Genomic DNA, 18,495 nt, shown 5'->3' with positions numbered 1-18,495 from the left:
TTGGGGGAGAAAAGTGTTTAACAGAATGCATTTAGCCTGCATTTTATGGGAGTGAAAGATGGGTACTACAGTAACATATTTTATTCATCCCAATCCATAACTTTACTGTGTTTTCCAATTTACAATTTACAACATGAAATGATGTGACTTGTTGAATAACTGCTGGTTTCACAGACCATGATTTGCAATAAAATTGGACTGCCTTGTGTTATCTTAGGTAAGGAAGGTATGGGCAGCAGTGTGGAGTAGTGGTTAGGGCTCTGGACTCTTGACCGGAGGGTTGTGGGTTCAATCCCCAGTGGGGGACACTGCTGTTGTACCCTTGAGCAAGGTACTTTACCTAGATTGCTCCAGTAAAAACCCAACTGTATAAATGAGTAATTGTATGTAAAATAATGTGATATCTGTATAATGTGAAATAATGTATAATGTGATATCTTGTAACAATTGTAAGTCGCCCTGGATAAGGGCGTCTGCTAAGAAATAAATAATAATAAATAATAAAGGAAGTCCAAGATTAATGAAACCAACCAGTAATCATAATCTGTGGTATTTCTTTTTTTTTTTTTTTTTTTTAGAAAATTCGCATGGAAGCTCATGTGAAGTTTTCTGTACTCTGGCACCTGACAAGGGACCTCAATATTAACAAGTCTTCTCCATTCAACCGCACTTTTGACAGGTAGGTGCCTTTTAATGGTGTATTGCAGCTGTGCAATAAATAAATGGACATGTCATTCTCTGGAAACTTTGGTGAGATCTATAGATGTTTATTAAACCACACACGTAGTAATATGCAACAGTGGGATGGATTTGTATAGTGTTTGACTGGTTTTTTTTTTTAAGATCAGAAACATCTGTTAAAACTAGAAATAGAAGTTGACCCTAACCTGTGCTTAACCTCAGCAAGGTTATTGTGGATTTTCTGGAAAATCCGCTATAATTTGTAATTAAAGAGCATACAATTAAACTACACATATATTACTGTTAATAATAAGTACCTGTAAGATTCATCATCTTTATAATCAAATAGCCTGTGAAAGATAGTCTGTGTTTATTTTGGAAACAGCAGAGAACAAAATAGAACCAAATACAAAAATGAAGGTAGGCTCCTCTGGCTTGCTGTTATGCTGAGCTGCAGAGAGCGTTTCCTTATTGGCATCAAAAGATGGTCATGTGAGTTCTCATGGCATCAGAGATGTTTGTTTGTGAGCCCTCCTCTGGCAGAGATGTTGTCTGAGCAAAGAGCTAATGATGTACACAGTATATAAAGGTTAGCTAAAATCTTTTTTTATCCATCCAGTGTACGTGACAAAAATCATGTCTGCTTAACAAATTACACTCAAAAACAATACCCCCCCCCCCCCCCCCCTTGTCTCCTGTCTACTGTCTCCTGTCTCCTCTCTCCTGTCTCCTATCTCCTATCTCCTCTCAGCTTGCAGTCAGCCAACAATGTCTTGCCTCTCTACTATCTACTTTACAAGCTGAGTGTCATATAATACAACCAGCCCTCTACCTCCTCCTTCACACAAGACCCAATTTTATGACCTGTGATACATTCCAGGGCATGTGCTGAATTCATACTGTTTAAAACTAGCTGTATGCAAACCTTGTCTAAGAGTTTAATAAACCTTTAATTCAAAGTTTACAAACTTTACGTTTCCTTGAGCAGGGTACAAATGTATATAATAAAAAGCTGAAGGAAGCAGTGTGTTGCTACTATAGTATTCTTAGCTGGAACTCCAAACATTAAGCACATACAGAATATCAGTGTTTGTCATTTAAAGGGGCACATATAATTATTACAATGTATATAAAACCTTACATACCCCACTGGAAATGTCATGTTCCACCTCAGTTGTCCTTTTTTTTTTCTTCAAAAACAAAGACAGATTCCAAGATGTTGTAATGCATTAGCCTATAGTACTGGCAGAGTAATTCTATAAATCATGACTGTCCAAGGATATCTCATTGAGCTCCACAACCTGGCTCTTTTAGAATAATCCCATTTAATGTGTTTTTGAAAAGACAGAAAGGACTATCTGTAGTCAGGTAGAAAATGCAGTGATGCAGTAATATATATTATTTTGTATGGCTCCATACCAACTCCCCGATAAACAGTATGGCTCTTTTAGCCAAAAAGACTGGACAGCTGCTTTAAACAGTGACCCCTGTGGTGGCGTTGTGATCTGCAGGTCCCTGTTCATCATGCTGGAGAGTCTGAGCAGCTGGGATGGTTCCACCTGCTCCGTTGGCCAGGCCTGGCTTAACCAGGTGCTTCAGAGACACGACATCGCCAGGGTGCTCGAGCCTTTGCTGCTGCTGCTCCTCCACCCCAAGACCCACCGAGTGTCGGTGCAGAGGGTCCAGGCAGAGCGGCACTGGAGCAGACCCAGGAAGCTCCCTGCTGAGGAGGAGGAGGAGGAGTGTGACAGCGGCGGGCCCAACTACAAGAAAGAGATCAGCTACGCTAACAGTGAGTGCGATCACGGATTACAACGCAGTAGAAATCATCACAAAGCTGTAATAAAAATAAAGAAACACCTTTTTGCTATCTGCTAAATAATAATTATTATTATTATTATTTATTATTATTATTATTATTATTATTATTATTATTATTATTATTATTATCACATTAAAGGCTACTTTTATATGTACTACATTTTCTTAATATTTCATTTTATATCATGTTATGTGTGTTCTGTTTGGATTGTCTTGTTTTTTCTGCTTAGATCATTGTTTGCCAGGCTTGCTAACTGTTCCAGCACAAAAAAAAAAAATAATTCTAAAAAGACTCCACAAGGCTGTGGGGAAGAATACTGTAAAACATTAAATGTTTGCGAGACACTTTCACTTTTATATATGCAAAAATTTCTTGCCGTAAATATGTCTATAGTGGGACATTGCAAAAAGTAATACACTTCGCTACCTCACTTCTCCAAAGGGGAATAATTAGCAATACCTTACCTGTAAGCTTCGTCTCACCACAGTCCTTGGGAGAAATTGTTGCTGGAATAGCTCGAAAGCATGGCAAATAATGACTTAAGTCAAAACAATAGAGAACACACGTATGAAACAGAAAACACATGAAATATTAGAGTATAAAGAGTATCGGTTTAATGTGCCGTTTAAATTTTCTGTTTGTCTCCAATATAAAGTAGTGGGTCTTGGAAGTCTGCTTGCTTTTAAAGCAAATGTTACTTCTTGCTCTGTTTTGAAGGTTTCAGCCAGGCGCCTGTTGAGAACGGGAAGGCAGGCCCTGTAAAAGAGAAAGCCCCGAGCCTGGAGGAGATGGAGCCCTTCAGCCTGACAGTGAACCCATTTAACGACAGCCTATCTCTGCTCAGCACCAGCAGTGAGAACCTGCAGCTGGCCTTCGACCTGCCAGACCAGCAGATGGAGATCCTCCAGAGCTCAGAGTCTGTCGGCTCCCACTCATCTACAGGGGACAGCACTAGCTTAGAGGAGCCTGACTACACCAATGCTGCAGGGACACCAGAAAATGCTCCGTCTGCTCTCATCGAAGACTCTGTAGAGGCTGTCATACAACAGGTGGTGTCTGAATTGGTGGACAGAGTAGCACAAAGGCTAGAAGGTCCTGAAAGTAAGGAAGAGTGCCATCATGTAGACTCTGACTCCTCTAAATTGGAGTCCAGCTTGTGCCCGCAGCTCCTGGATGAAGATGAGGGCACACACGACAGTATCACCAGGCACAGCTTATTGCCTTCCATCATCGTGAACCTAGAGGCCACCCCTCCAGAGTCCGGCCTTCAAATTACAGAGCCGCAGTCCCACACGAGGAGCCACAACAGCGTCCAGCTGAGCATGAAAGGGAAGATCATGGAGAAGCTGACCGACAAATCCCCAGGGGCCAAGCCCAAGGTGAAGAGCAGCAAGAAGAAAGAGGAAGCAAAGAAGAAAGCGCAAGCTGAGAAGGCCAAGCACCCTAACATCTTCTTCGGGGACAGCTTAGACTTGGAGAACTGGTACAGCTGTGGGGAGGGGGAGGTGTCGGAGATAGAGAGCGAAGTGGGCTCCCCTGAGCTCTGTAGGTCAGCCTCGCCCACCCGGTTTAACATCCACCCCCTCTACCAGCACCTGTTGCTCTACCTGCAGGTGTACGACTCCTCCCGTGCGCTGCACGCCCTCTTGGCTCTGTCTGCCATGCTGAAGGCCAACCCCGTGGGCTTCGTCAGTGCCATCTCCACCACCAGCATCAATAACACCTACACTCCGCAGCTCTCCCTCATGCAGAACCTGCTGGCCCGTCACCGTGTCTCTGTCATGGGCAAGGACTTCTACTCCCACATCCCAGTAGACTCCCACAGCCACGTCTTCCGCAGTTCCATGTTCATCGAGATCATCATCTCCCTTTGCCTCTACTTCTTGCGTAGCTACTACCCCAACCACTTGGCAGCCTCCCAGCAGGACCTGTCAGGAAACCGCAACATGCAGATCATGAGCATCGAGGTCCTGACGTTGCTCTTCACGGAACTCGCCACGGTCACAGAGGCTTCGGCCAAGGGCTTCGCCAGCTTCATCTCGGACGTGCTGTCCAAGTGCAAGGTGCAGAAGGTGGTCCTCCACTGCCTGCTGTCCTCCATCTTCAGCGCACAGAAGTGGCATGCAGAAAGGACATCCGGTAGGAACGTGGCCGCCTCCGAGGAAGGCCTATCCGAGGACAGCATCATCAACTTCTGCGAGGACGAGATAGACAACTGCAGCACGCTCCAGTCACAGCTCCTCCGCCTTCTTCAGAGCCTCATCATCCTGGAGCACCGGGTCCTGAGCCTTCCCGAAGAGAGCGAAGCCGGCTATGAGTTCGTCAGCATGGATGTGGAGCACATCAACCCGCAGCAGCCCCTGACATCCCTGCAGTACTTGCCCTCCCAGCCCATCACCTCGCAGGGCATGTTCCTCTGTGCAGTGATAAGAGCCCTGCACCAGCACTACACCTGCAAAATGCACCCTCAATGGATCAGCCTCATCACCTCGACGCTGCCGTACATGGGGAAAGTGTTGAGGAGGGTGGTGGCTTCCGTGACACTGCAGCTGTGCCGTAACCTGGATAATTTAATACAGCAGTATAGATATGAAACTGGGTTATCCGATAGCAGGTAATTTGAAGCTACTTGCTAATTTACCTGTTACCACTAAAACTACAGAAACAGTACCGCATGATAACTAATTAGATTTCAGTTTCAGTGTCATGTAAGAAGAAATACATACTATGAGGCTAGATATACAGTATTACTTTTTTTTTTTTATTGGTCTGCTAATTTTGGTCTTTTCTATATTACTCGAGCAGTTTATCAGTTATCTTTTCTGCAGAGCTGTTTGTTGCGATAATAATTTTGTAACATTAACATTTTTTTATTTTTAAAGTCAGATTACCGCATTGTTTACTTTTAGCTGGGAAATGTAACAATAAAAAAATAAAAACTCTTGGGATGGCTCCCCCTAGTGGCAAAGTGTAATTCTACTTGTCATTTAGTAAAATTCAACTGGATTCATAACCATACTGATTTGTTTCCTATTGTATCCACTTCAGGCCCTTATGGGTGGCATTAAGCATTCCCCCAGATATGATCCTCACTGTTTTGGAGGGAGTGACCACTATTATTCATTACTGCCTTTTAGATCCATCCGCTCAGTACCACCAGGTAAGTTCTGAATTTAAACAAGGTTACTGTATTTTAGGATACATCGGCAGGGTTAACTGAGTTGTTTATTAATGAACTAGTGTGTCAGTTACATTTTTAATAGTCCTGCTTGGGTGCATGAAAGACAGGTTTGTGTATCTGGAAACCTCATAATAACGTGCCTTATATGAATGAGGCTTATAACTTCTGAATGCCATGTTAGGTTGGTTTAGAAATGTGTGTGCAGCTTCATATTATGATGGGCAACCAAACATGAACTAATAATAGATCTCCGAGCATGAGAATCTTTTGCAAACACACATACTGTAACAGAACACTTGCAGGAAATCACCGCGGAATATTATATTGCACATGTACACTACCACAACACAGAGCAGTAATTTAAATAGTGAACGTAGTTATACATACATGGATTGTTAGATATATTTTTTTTGTCAAGTTTCTTCATACAGTTTTTAAAACTAAACGGAGTAGAATCCTACTGTTGCTGCAGTATGTAGCACAAGCACACAGTGTTAGCCTGATAGTTTAGTCTGATCGGGGCTGGTAATGTGGATTATTTTTTTTTTTTTACTTGCAGCAGCTGTTGGTGAATGTTGATCAGAAGCACCTGTCGGAAGCACGCAGTGGGATCCTGTCCATCCAGCACACCATCATGTCCTCGGTGACACTCCTGTGGAATGTGTTATACCTGGTGGACACGTCAGAGCGCCCAGCCACCACCTCTGCATCCTCCCCTACCATCATCAATCTGGGATCCACTAAGGTACTGTCTGCTTTGCTGATGGACATTAGATGCATCTATTAATATTACGCAGTTACTAAGAACATGAGAAGAGTTACGAATGAGGGGAGGCCACGTGATGCATGAATGCTCGTCTGGTTTCTAGAAACCGATTGATCCTAGAACTTTGTCTAGTTACTTCTTAAAGGATCCCAATGATTCAGCAGCAAGAGTGTGGCTTGGTAACCCATTCCATATCTTCTCCGCTCTCTGTGTGTTTCTACCTACCATCCTAAGTCTGTCTCCACTCACTAACAGGCTATAGCAATATAGTGTTATAAGCACATAAGAACATAAGAAAGTTTACAAACGAGACAAGGCCATTCAGCCCATCTTGCTCATTTGGTTGTTTGTAGCTACAGCATTTATAAGAAACCTTATTTCTTTTTATAACATGACATGTCACTTTATACTAGAATTGTGCAGTAAAACATTTCTTGCAGTAAACTGTAATTCTTGTTAAGAGTCATCAATGCCTTTACATTTATAGATGGTGTTTCTTTAATTTTGTTATTTAAGTGTGACCCAGACCGTGGCGGCTTGGAATGAGAACTGTAGCCTTCATTGTCCCTTTGTTGTTGCAGAATCTGAGGCAGCAGATTCTCGAGCTTCTAGGACCCATCTCCATGAACCATGGGGTGCACTTTATGGCTGCCATAGCGTATGTGTGGAATGAAAGGAAACAAGGCAAAAACACGTCCCGGAATAAAGTAAGACTGAGCTTTAAAGCACAATACAGTAATGTACATCACAATGTGTTATAAGCCCCATCGCACTCTTTATGACTAGTGGCATTGTATATGATCTAAGGCTGGAAAGATTTTATTTGTGTCTTTTATTTGTTTATTATTTTCTTTTAGATGGTAAACAAAAGTAAAAATCCAAAAGGCTGTTGTATTTTACTAAATGTTTAATCAAAACTTGTTTATCAGGATCCTGCATTACATACGTTACTGTTTGTGAAAAATCCATATTAAATTTGAAACAAATACAACAGTAAGATATAAAGATGACAATAGATACTTCATCAGGTCTGCTTCTGACTTCTACTTCGACTGTTTCCACAAAATGTTTTAAACATTGAATCTATTAACTGTAGATTTAAAGTGTGATAAGGAGCAACCCTATTTCAGATATATGCACAGTACTTAGCTACCTGAGTCTCTCACGTGAAGGGGCACCTCAGAATGCTGTCAATTTTCTAGGAACGCAGTTTTTATCTTATTTATCTTGGATGACGTTAAATATCTCCTTTGTTTTCCAGGTAATTCCCACAGCTAGTGAAGAACAACTGCTGCTAGTGGAACTAGTGCGTTCTGTCAGTGCAATGAGAACAGAGACAGTGATGCAGACAGTGAAAGAGGTTTTAAAGCAGCCACCAGCTATTGCAAAGGAAAAGGTTGGGATTGTTTGGTTTCCAGCAGTGTAGCTCAATTACTACTGTATGTAATGGGATAATGGGGACTATTTCAGTGACAGCAATCTCTTCACCACTACATTTACTGTAGCATTGATTAACATATTTTATTTTTGTTTCTTTATGGTTTTAAGAAACATCTCTCTCTGGAAGTCTGTATGCTGCAGTTTTTCTATGCTTATGTGCAAAGGTAATACTTGGCTTTCTTCTTTATGAAGTGGTTGCTATGAAATTGATACAATAATGCGTGACCAATTACAGTTTTCGTTCCGTTTTTTCGGGTTGCAAATACAGGCACCCACATTCCTGCCGAAAGTCTTTTGTGTGCCACTTGTTTTCAAGCTACACTTATAATTATGTGAATCAGGCTTCTCAGCCTTAGTAGTGAAGGCGGTCATACGTACAGTCTGTTGCACTTACATTTTTGCATAAATCTGGAGAACTGCTTTTTCGCTTGCCATGAACCTTGGTATTAACATTACTAGGCATATGTCTGCAGAGTATCAGATTCTGGGGATATATGGAGGTCTGTCACATGTTTGCATACAGTACATCTGGAAAACCGCTCATCAAATTGTGATAAACATTTCTAATTCTATACTATTCTGTATACACTGTTTCCTGGTCATCAACTTTTTAATCATACTGATGCCTCAAATTTAGAATTTACAGCCTAATGTCACGGACATACTTGATAATAACATCAGTTATAAGTTTTTTTCTTTCTCTGTCTTTACAGGATACCTGTGTCAAACCTGGTGGATAGCTGGCCATCTCTGCTGGCTTTACTGAAAGACTCTGTGCAGCTTGGGCTCCCGTCACCTGGCCAGTTCCTTATACTTGGGTACAGAGGCCTTTTCTCTGCATTATCACACATTGCGTCCGATGAAGGCTTTTATATCTTAGTAAAGAATTTATATACGGTATTTTGTTTGCCGTTTTTCTTTTTGTAGCAATACTGTTATAGTTATGTGTGTTATTTAATGCAAGTACAAGCTGTAATGTGATTCAAGGGTGCATATTGCATAGCTTAATACAGTGCAGTATTTCTCTAGGGCCATAATCATGGGTTTTCAATTAATACAATATATGCCAGTGTGCAGGAAACAAGAACGTGTTAAATATGAACTCAAACTTAATATTTTAGTATTACAACATTATATGTATTCGATGTAGTGTTAAGTATTTTCATAACAAAGTATTGCTCATTCTTAAAGGGCTTAAAACGTTACCAACATAACTACTTATGTAATTACAGTATCTCTTTTTTGTGTGTGTTTGAAGAGTTCTCAATGAATTCATCTTGAAGAATCCCAATTTAGAAAATAAGAAGGACCAAAGAGACCTGCAGGTGAGAGAGTTTGTCTTATTACAGTCTGCTAAGTTATTATTTATTTATTTATTTATTTATTTATTTATTTATTTTTGACAAAACAACCTCACCCTTAGTGCAAAATCACATACAACTAAGATCCAGAATTCAATTTAAATACTTCTGGATCGCCAATTTTTAAGTGGGACCGCATGGAAGACATTATTTGAAATTTGGTAGTCAGATGGCACCATGGTCCAGAACTCTAAAACGGATTGCAAGTTTATTTTACTGTCAAAAACCACTCAGAGTGGCCATCTGTTTGCGGCAGAACTATTTCCAGTTTAACAAGGTTTATTATTACTTGTCTCCGACAGGATGTTACATACAAAGTAGTTGAAGCCATTGGGACCATTGCTGGCTCTTCCTTGGAGCAGACTACCTGGCTGAGGAGAAATCTGGAAGTAAAGGCCTCCCCACAGATTGTGGTAGATGGAGTCAGTCTTGAACCAGATGTTGAAGGTGCGATCGCAGTTTAGCCCCAGTATGCTGTACGCTGATTTACTCCGTTGGTCATCCTCAGTGTTCCTTGTATTGCTCCTTTAGAAATGTCTCATGTCTTTTCAGTCTCCCTTTGTAAGTAACCTTTCTGGTGCAGTTAATCACTTGGGCATTAGTTTTTGTAGACTTCCAAAAGCGTACGGTCCTCCAGGTTGTAATTTTACACATTGTATTCTCAATGGAAACACTGATTACAATTCTAAAATGAGTTTGTGTTTGCATATTTTCTGATCTGAAAAAAAAAAAAAAAAACTTTAGTAGTAAAAGGCTCTAAGGATTTCACTTGCAAGGACAAGATTCTCAAAGCTTTTTACTCCAAATCATCATTAGAACAAATGGTGCTGATCGTGATTTGGAGTCAGGGCTTTCAGAATCTGTCCCAATCTGTCCCTCAGTATTAAGGACATGTTATCCTTGTTGTGTATTAGAATGAATCAAATTATAATTACATTTTATTTAACATTTGTGTTTCAGGTCTCATGCTCACTGTGATGGAGGCTTCCAGTTTTACACCATCTGTATACAGCGTGCATGCATTGACATTGCTGGCTGAGGTAAGTAATGTATTTAATTACCTTTTCATAAAGACCTATTGTAACCATGTAATTCATTTAACCCACCACAGTACAGTATGCTTGAAATGAAGTGACAGCTGGTAGCATGCTAGCCTGTGGGATGGGGGTATATCGGGTTCTGCTGAGGCATACTTGTAATCCATAAATGCAAAACACATAGTCATAGATTCTAGGGTGAAAATTAAGTCAAGGCGGCAAGTGTTTCAACTTGGGCCGTCTTCAGCTCAATGCAAGTATAACACGCATCATGAATCCCAGATGGACTACGAATACGTGGGGATACTATTAACTATAAAGTACGAGATAAATTGTGTCTGAAATGTTCCCTAAAGTGGGTTTCAAACAAAGCACTGTCTACAGAGATCTCCAGGATGCCTTTTATATATACGGTAATCGCACGTGGTCCTTGTGTGAATCTCTTTAATTGGACAATTTAAAAGCTATTTTGTTGAACACATATTGTATTTTTTTTTATTTTTATCTCTAACCTGATTGGGTTAAGAATGAATTAATTTGGAATAATTAACTCATTAGATAAAGAGCTGAAGTCCAGTACATGCATGTGTTTGTACCATCATCAGTTTTTTGATAGGTCTCCAACCCAAAAGCCAAACTATTTGCATAGTGGACTATTGCTATAGAAAGCTTTTTTGGTGATTTGCTCATACATTTCAGCCCTGTGATGATATTTCAGGTCCTGGCTCATCTGTTGGACATGGTGTTTTACAGCGACGAGAAAGAGAGGGTTATTCCTTTATTGGTTAACATTATGCATTACGTAGTGCCCTACCTCCGCAACCACAGGTAACTAACTGCTGGGATGAATCATTAGCTTAGTAATGCATATCTTTACTGGTACAAATAATCCTTATCCTTGTAGGACACATGAGATGTTAGTGTAAGAATTCTGTGGAACTGTTTGAAGCCTCACTTGTGATGTAATGCAGCAAGTAAGGACAAAGGTCCAAGTTTGAGTACAGTTAGCAATGGGAGTGTCATGTGTTGAGAATAGCAATGGTGTTTGCTAGAATGTTGTATGTTAAGTTTGAACAAATGTAATGTAAACTCTTTACATGTTATTAAAAGCTTTTCAGGATTGTAGCAATTTGTTTTCTAGTGGTGTCGCAGGAACATATTCTGGCAAAATGCTTTGTAAAGTTTTGATTTGAGGATTTTAACTCATTAGTTAAAGACAATGTAGAAGGCCTGCCTATACTGTTTGTATTGCAAAATATTGATATCTACAGTTTGTGTTTTTATAAAGCGATTTTGAACATTGTCAGAGAGCCAGAAAATCATTTCATCCTTATAAAACAAGCCAGAAACTACTTCAAAACAATAATCTAGCTGCCCCTCCCTACAACTACTTTGTTTCTTGCTAGATTTTACCTTAACAATGTACCTGTGCCTTTTCTTATGCATTTGCTTTAGAATAGGGCCTATAGTCAAGGTATTGCTGTACCTGTGTTTCGTTTGGATTGTAGCTACTTATTGAACTTTAATCTTTTTCCAATCCCAGTGCCCATAATGCACCCAGCTACCGTGCCTGTGTGCAGCTGCTGAGCAGCCTTAGTGGATACCAGTACACCAGGAGAGCGTGGAAGAAGGAAGCCTTCGACCTCTTCATGGACCACACATTCTTTCAGATGGATTCCTCATGTGTCAGTCAGTAAGTTAAGCAAGGCTGTGTGCTTGGTAGACTACCGCTTGGATCATTTATATCTGTTCTGAGTTATTTAAAGCTATACAATCTCTATTTTTTTTTTCAATCTTTCAGCTTCAGAAAGATATCCTGTAATAAAAATAAAAATCAGTATACAAGCTCCATGCATACAGTCTTCAGTTTGCTGCTCTGCAGTTTTGAGTGGAGTTATTTTTCCTGTATTACAATAGCAGTCTGCAGTTTTGATTGTATCTTTCCTATACTGTCATGCTGAAAGAGTTATGCCTGTATATGTATCAATTCAGCTAAAATACCTTTGTGGTGTGTGTGTCTGTCAGAGAAAGAGTTAAGAACATAAGAAAGTTTACAAATGAGAGGAGGCCATTCGGCCCATCTTGCTCGTTTGGTTGTTAGTAGCTTATTGATCCCAGAATCTCATCAAGCAGCTTCTTGAAGGATCCCAAGGTGTCGGCTTCAACAACATTACACAGTTCATTACAGTTCACAGAAGGCCAAACTATATGAAGAATATAGTAAATAGATAACAAATAATGATATGGCAATATAAAAATGGTGCATTAATTTGGGCACTGCAACTTAGTCACAACATCTTCAACCTTTTCTTTTTTCTTCTAGCTGGAGAGCTATCATGGATCACTTGATGACCCATGACAAAACCACATTCCGAGACTTGATGAGTAAGTCTATTTTGGGAGACAGCGGATAATTTTAATTGTAATTGAATCATTACGTTTAAAGAAGAAAACAAGTCCTACAAAAAAGAAAGTTTAAATCTATGATGCACATCAGCTGCTGATCCAGTGTTTAAAGTTCCATCTGAAGAATGAAGTCTGATTAACCTTCCTGCTGTTTGTTTGTTTGTTTGTTTGTTTGTTTGTTTGTGTGCAGCGCGGGTTGCCTTGGCGCAAAGTAGCTCCCTCAATTTGTTTACAAACCGAGATGCCGAGCTGGAGCAGAGAGCCATGCTCCTCAAGCGCCTGGCCTTCACCATTTTCAGCAGTGAGGTGGACCAGTACCAGAAATACCTCCCAGACATCCAGGGTCAGTTCAGTCTCGTCGCATCCCCCTACATTTTAGTTTTTTTTTTTTTATAGGTGTCCACAAACTCTCCTGTCCAGTAGTGCTAGCTGCCTATAGGTGCCTTCTAATGCTGACCTGAAGAAAATCTGATTCGCTTTTTTTTTCTCTGCTTGAATATGCTTTTAAAACAATTATTCAAAAAAAAAAAAAATATATATATATATATATATATATATATATTTTTTTTATTTTTTTATTTTTTTTTTAATAAAACTGCACTATAACCTTTTAAGGTACAAGGGACATATCTGTCCCACAAATAAAATGATGCTAACATTCTTATTTTTGCAAATTGTCAGTAAAATGTATTTTAAGAAGAAACCGTTCAAACAACCTCTCAATTCCTTGTGTAGCTTAAGGGGATAAAAAAAAGCAGAATGTTTTCTATGTACAGCATTTTATACATCATTGACACAATCTTTTCATGGATTCAAATCCTTTTCAAGATTCAGACTCGTACCATTAGAGTACAGAACAAATGTGTTCATGGCACTACCTATTCAATAGGAAGTGTTCTCCAAGAGTATAATGCGTTTTAAAATGGATGTAATTGACAGACTGTTCTGAAGGTAACGTGTCTTTTTAAAGAGCCCCCTCTTCTATTTTTGTATGCACTTTAATCATTTCAGAGAGGCTAGTGGAGAGTCTGCGCTTGCCCCAGGTCCCGACGCTCCATGCACAGGTGTTCCTGTTTTTTCGGGTGCTTCTCCTAAGAGTGTCTCCACAGCACCTGACCTCCCTGTGGCCAACAATGATCACAGAGCTGGTAAGGCTACGTACAAACATCATAGAAAACAAAATACAGTGATTTCTGGAATCATTTTTCTTAACCAGACGCGATGCAATTTTTTAATTGGCGATGAGACATTTTCGCAGCGACGTGACACAGAGGCGACGCAACAGGTTTGAAAACTGCCAAAACTGTTCAAAATTGCTATTGACAAAACTATGATCAAGACTGGTACGTATTCGTCAACCTGACATGGAAATTACGAGTGTCTTCTCTGACTGTATTTCAACATGTATGGCAATGTATCATACACACCAGGCTTTTCCAGTACCTTTGAAATGGACTCCCATATATTATCTTTCAAATCTGTATCTTTATAATTGTGATGCCCTGGGTATTTTTTCAGTGACAAGTATTATTGTTTTCTCCGTCACTTTGGATACTGCTTCAACCTGCTGGACCACGTGCATTGAAGCTGTTCTTTGATTGCTCAATGCCCTCGTTGACTGGCGTCAAACCCCCCAAAAATAGGATTCAATCCTATTTATTTCGTGCCACTCCAGTGCTACCCCTGCGTTGCCTGTCACGTCACGTGTGGTGTGAAAGATACTTATCAAAAGTATAGGTTTGTGACAGAAATACAGTGATTCTTGGTGGTAAATCTCCCTGACCTGTGAGGGCACTAAGTAGCAAGAACAGAGTTTCTTGGACGGGCTGGCCAGACAGTTCTTTCCCAGGGTTCAGGGGAAGTCGGCTAGCTAGAAAGGGGGCGCAACTCCGGTGCATTAACTCATCGACCCGGAAGGGAATGATGTGGCTGTCGCGGATTGGAGGGGCGGCTGCACTCGTTTACCAAGGGGTCATTTGTGATGGCATAAAAGGGGATGGAGAGACGTAATCTGTTCCTTCGTTTATGGCTACAGAAACGACCCGGAAGGACCATTGTTGTGATATCGTACGTGAGTGTTTTGTTTGTTTTGTCTCGTCTCTAATTGTTGATTATTGTTATTAGTAGACATCTAACACTAACAGAGGCCAGCACAAACCCGGACATCACTACACCTGTGTCATGATAATTATTGTATTTGCACCACGAGCACTACAGCACTCACCCAGGACTGGTGACCATGTTTGTGTATTGTGCTTGTACTATTGACTGTGTTTATTATTTGGGACTGCAACCCGTTTGTTTATTCCAGTCATTACACATTGCTGCCTATTGCCTGGAATTATTGTTTGGTCACCAGACCTGGATTATAATGAAAAACCTTTTCATTGTGGATTACAATTGTCTGTCTCCTGATTACGCACCGCATCACTCCTGCACTTGTACACTGCAGTCACTTTGCCACATGGTTCTATTCATTTTGAAGCATTGCTGCACAATTCCGCTTGCAGCATTGTGTCTGGTGTGTAGCAGCCTTTACCAAATCGGCCACTAATTACCTTTTGCATTTATTTGCATACATGCATACATAAATAAAGAAATAAATACACAAACTACAAAGCGCAGATTAGAAAACGTTACATACTGTGAGAAAAGGGGACCCTACAAAGGGTGATGCTAATGGGGGGGGAGGGTATTAATGGTACTAATTTGTACAAATATATAAACTTAGAAATTTTCTAGAAATAATGTATATTATAGTTAGATTTTTGTGTTTACTTTTAGTAGTGATTTGTCATAGATTTTTTTTATCTCATTGTGGAATTTGAACTGAAGGGGCTTGGCCCCCTAAGGCCCCACCTTGGTGCCGGCCTTGGTTTTATGTATTTCTTGACAAATTGTAATATACTGTGTTTGAAATACTCTGTATGCATACCATACTACCTAAGAGAAAAGATCGAACCAGCTATGACCGGCCATATCCAAAGCAGTTAATATTAGTGAATCGATTACAGGACAGTTAGTGGATTTGCTCTCTGTTTGTTCCTAGTTTGCAGGCTAAATATTTTAGTTTCTTCTTATTCCTTCAGGTGCAAGTATTTTTATTGATGGAACAGGAACTCACAGCAGACGAAGATATTTCAAGGTAAAAAAAAAAAACAGGTGAAATGCTTTTTTTCTAGCATACAATATTTAGAATATTGTATATGCATGGATCATATTGATCTATAGTACAGTACACATCCTTATTGGGTCCTACCAGCTAGGACCCAATAGAATAATAATATTCTATAAATTATTTAATTGTGGAAAGTACCTGAAACAAGCACACAACACCTATACTGTCACCCTTTTCTCCATCACATGTGGTTCATGTATCATCTACCACAAACACCTGCCCAGGATTTGGTCCAGTTGATCAGAATGTCCCTCCCTCTTGCAATGGACCAGTTCTCAGTATACAATGCAGTTCGCAGATTATGGAGCCACATTGGCTTGCCTGAGCAGGTATTTAGAGTTGTGCATTTCCTCTTGCCTGTTTTAGGACTTCGGGCCCATCAGTGGCTGGGTTGGAAACGACTTACACTGGGGGTAATGGATTCTCCACCTCCTACAACAGCCAGCGCTGGCTCAACCTCTACCTCTCTGCCTGCAAACTGCTGGACTTGGCCCTGGCTCTACCTTCGGAAAGCCTGCCACAGTTCCAGATGTAAGTTTAACATCTAACTTAGCTAGGAATCGACCGTGTACTGTATGTTTACTACATATATCTTAGGGGTGATTTTGAAAGGTTTTTACTCCAAAATACTCCAAAAAGTACAGTTAGATACTGAATGAAAAATTAACCCATATTGCAAGAATCAAGTAAAAGAATATATTGTATGCTTTGGTCTTTGACATGTGTTCTTGACTCTTTCTGCATTCATTGATATTTGCCATGTTTAATAAAGACACAAAAGCATTGTGAAACTAGGGATGTGCATTGGTATTTTCTTCCCCCTGAAACAGCAAGTTTGTTAAAGATTTGCAATGGTAATTTTTATATACAGAAATTCCCCCTTGTTTAGAGATTTGCTCAGATATTAAAAGTATGCATTTCCTGTCACAGGTATCGTTGGGCTTTCATTCCAGAAGCATCGGATGATTCTGGGTTGGAGGTCCGTAGGCAAGGCACTCACCAAAGGGAATTCAAGCCCTATGTTGTTCGACTAGCAAAATTGCTAAGGAAGAAGGCAAAGGTAATTTAGCATGAGTATTTATCCTATGATAACTAAATAACGAGCTTCGGTATCTGATACTGAAAAGGAAATACAAATTGACCAAGGTATGGTTATGAATAAGGCCGTTTTTTTTTAGTTTTTTTTTTATCGACGTTGCAGGCACTGTGTATTAAAGTTGTGGTTTGGGCGCGGTCAGAAATATAAACAGTTTGCACGCATATATATACTTGCTTTCAAGATGGATGTTTGTTAATTTGTTCAAAAACAACAACAAGAAAAAAAACATACAAGTAGATAACCAGAACATAAGTTCTTAAGACTCTTTATCACCATTTGAAATAAAATGTTGTATGCTGTGTTTCATTAGGAGTTGCAGCTAACAATGACACATAACACACAATACTTGCATAATAGTAAAAGCTCACTCACAAAATTGAACAGCCACTACAGTATTTACAAAACAGCAATAAACCTTCAGTCACAAACTTTAACAGTAAGTACGGTGCTTGCATCACGGCCCAGTCTTCTTTCCCACTGCTAACCATAGCAACGGGAAAGAAATCACCGATTAGCTAGAGAGGATGATAAGGCATACCAAACCCCCACTAGCAGAAAACAGAGAGTGACATTTCCTTTTCTGTTTTAGTTTATTTTTCAGCATTATTTTGCAACGAAATTACATATAAATAATCAAAACATTGTAGTCATATTAAAAGTTGCGGCAACTATAAAAAGTTGTGGTTTGTGTTAAAAGTTGAGGTTTCCGCAACAAATTCACAACCCGTGATTTTCTTAGTCTTAGTTATGAATATATATATTTGCAGACCTGTATATAGGTCCTAGACCTATATACAGGTCTGCAGTGTTGAAAGTGTTAAGACATTTATAGCATTATAGGAGAAGTGTTAAACTGGTTCTTTCGAGATTTGTAATGATGGGTATAAATCTAAAACATTCATTTTTAAATGTGGTTTCATATCTCAATATTAGATGGTACTTAAACTAAACCTTATTGGACTGCTCTTGATTATTGCAGTCCAATTGCAGGTCCAGGATGGTCAATATTTTGGAATATTTTAATTTATTTTTACGTGACTTGCAATGACCAGACTTGAATTTGGGCAAGAGTACCATAGATACATTTATTTTACATTCATACCACATCCTTCTGCCCCCATCATTTATTTGCATTTCTTACAACAGAAAAACCCGGAGGAGGACTGCTCAGGCAGAGCCTTGGCCTGGGAGCCGGGTCACTTGTTGCTGACTCTCTACACCATCCGTAGCATGGAGCAGCTGCTGCCCTTCTTCAACGTGCTCGGCCAGGTGTTCAATTGCAAGGTGACGAGCAGCTCTGCAGGACACTCAGGGAGCCCGGTCCTGTACCCCAACAAGGACATCAAAATGGAGACCCAGAAAGTGTTCTGGAGCAAAGCCAGACAGAAAATAGAGGAGATGGTCGAGAAGGACTTTCTTGAAGGGGTAATAAAAACATGAGCAAAAGAAAAAAAAAAAAAAAACGTGCGTACATGCAAACAGTCTGACTGAGAACCGACTTTAAAAAAAATATATATATTTCTT

At 40.0% G+C, this 18,495-nt stretch overlaps 1 protein-coding gene across 6 annotated transcripts in view; it reads left to right on the top strand.

Annotated features, from left to right (window-relative positions):
* The window catches only part of LOC117402775 (protein dopey-1-like), a 43,968-nt gene extending 25,534 nt beyond the window's left edge, over positions 1-18,434 (top strand). For 3 of the 6 annotated variants that reach the window (XM_034004219.3, XM_059024605.1, XM_034004216.3), the window contains 21 exons: positions 579-679; positions 2,193-2,473; positions 3,221-5,117; positions 5,552-5,663; positions 6,247-6,429; positions 7,032-7,157; positions 7,712-7,846; positions 7,999-8,054; positions 8,604-8,708; positions 9,149-9,215; positions 9,554-9,698; positions 10,212-10,291; positions 11,007-11,116; positions 11,832-11,981; positions 12,612-12,673; positions 12,885-13,037; positions 13,706-13,842; positions 15,784-15,839; positions 16,239-16,403; positions 16,803-16,932; positions 18,118-18,434. In XM_034004219.3, coding sequence (XP_033860110.3) covers positions 579-679; positions 2,193-2,473; positions 3,221-5,117; positions 5,552-5,663; positions 6,247-6,429; positions 7,032-7,157; positions 7,712-7,846; positions 7,999-8,054; positions 8,604-8,708; positions 9,149-9,215; positions 9,554-9,698; positions 10,212-10,291; positions 11,007-11,116; positions 11,832-11,981; positions 12,612-12,673; positions 12,885-13,037; positions 13,706-13,842; positions 15,784-15,839; positions 16,239-16,403; positions 16,803-16,932; positions 18,118-18,411 — 4,545 coding nt within the window. In that variant the 3' untranslated portion in view covers positions 18,412-18,434. Of the gene's footprint in view, positions 1-578; positions 680-2,192; positions 2,474-3,220; positions 5,118-5,551; positions 5,664-6,243; positions 6,430-7,031; positions 7,158-7,711; positions 7,847-7,998; positions 8,055-8,603; positions 8,709-9,148; positions 9,216-9,553; positions 9,699-10,211; positions 10,292-11,006; positions 11,117-11,831; positions 11,982-12,611; positions 12,674-12,884; positions 13,038-13,705; positions 13,843-15,783; positions 15,840-16,238; positions 16,404-16,802; positions 16,933-18,117 lie in introns of all 6 variants that reach the window. The other 3 variants (XM_059024603.1, XM_059024604.1, XM_034004214.3) reach the window with 1 other exon arrangement.
* The last annotated feature ends 61 nt before the right edge of the window (positions 18,435-18,495 follow it).

The sequence above is a fragment of the Acipenser ruthenus genome, chromosome 5 (assembly GCF_902713425.1).
Source record: "Acipenser ruthenus chromosome 5, fAciRut3.2 maternal haplotype, whole genome shotgun sequence".
Lineage (NCBI taxonomy): Eukaryota > Metazoa > Chordata > Actinopteri > Acipenseriformes > Acipenseridae > Acipenser > Acipenser ruthenus.
The sequence above is the reverse complement of the archived record's forward strand: the minus strand, read 5'-3'. Positions and strand labels throughout refer to the sequence as shown.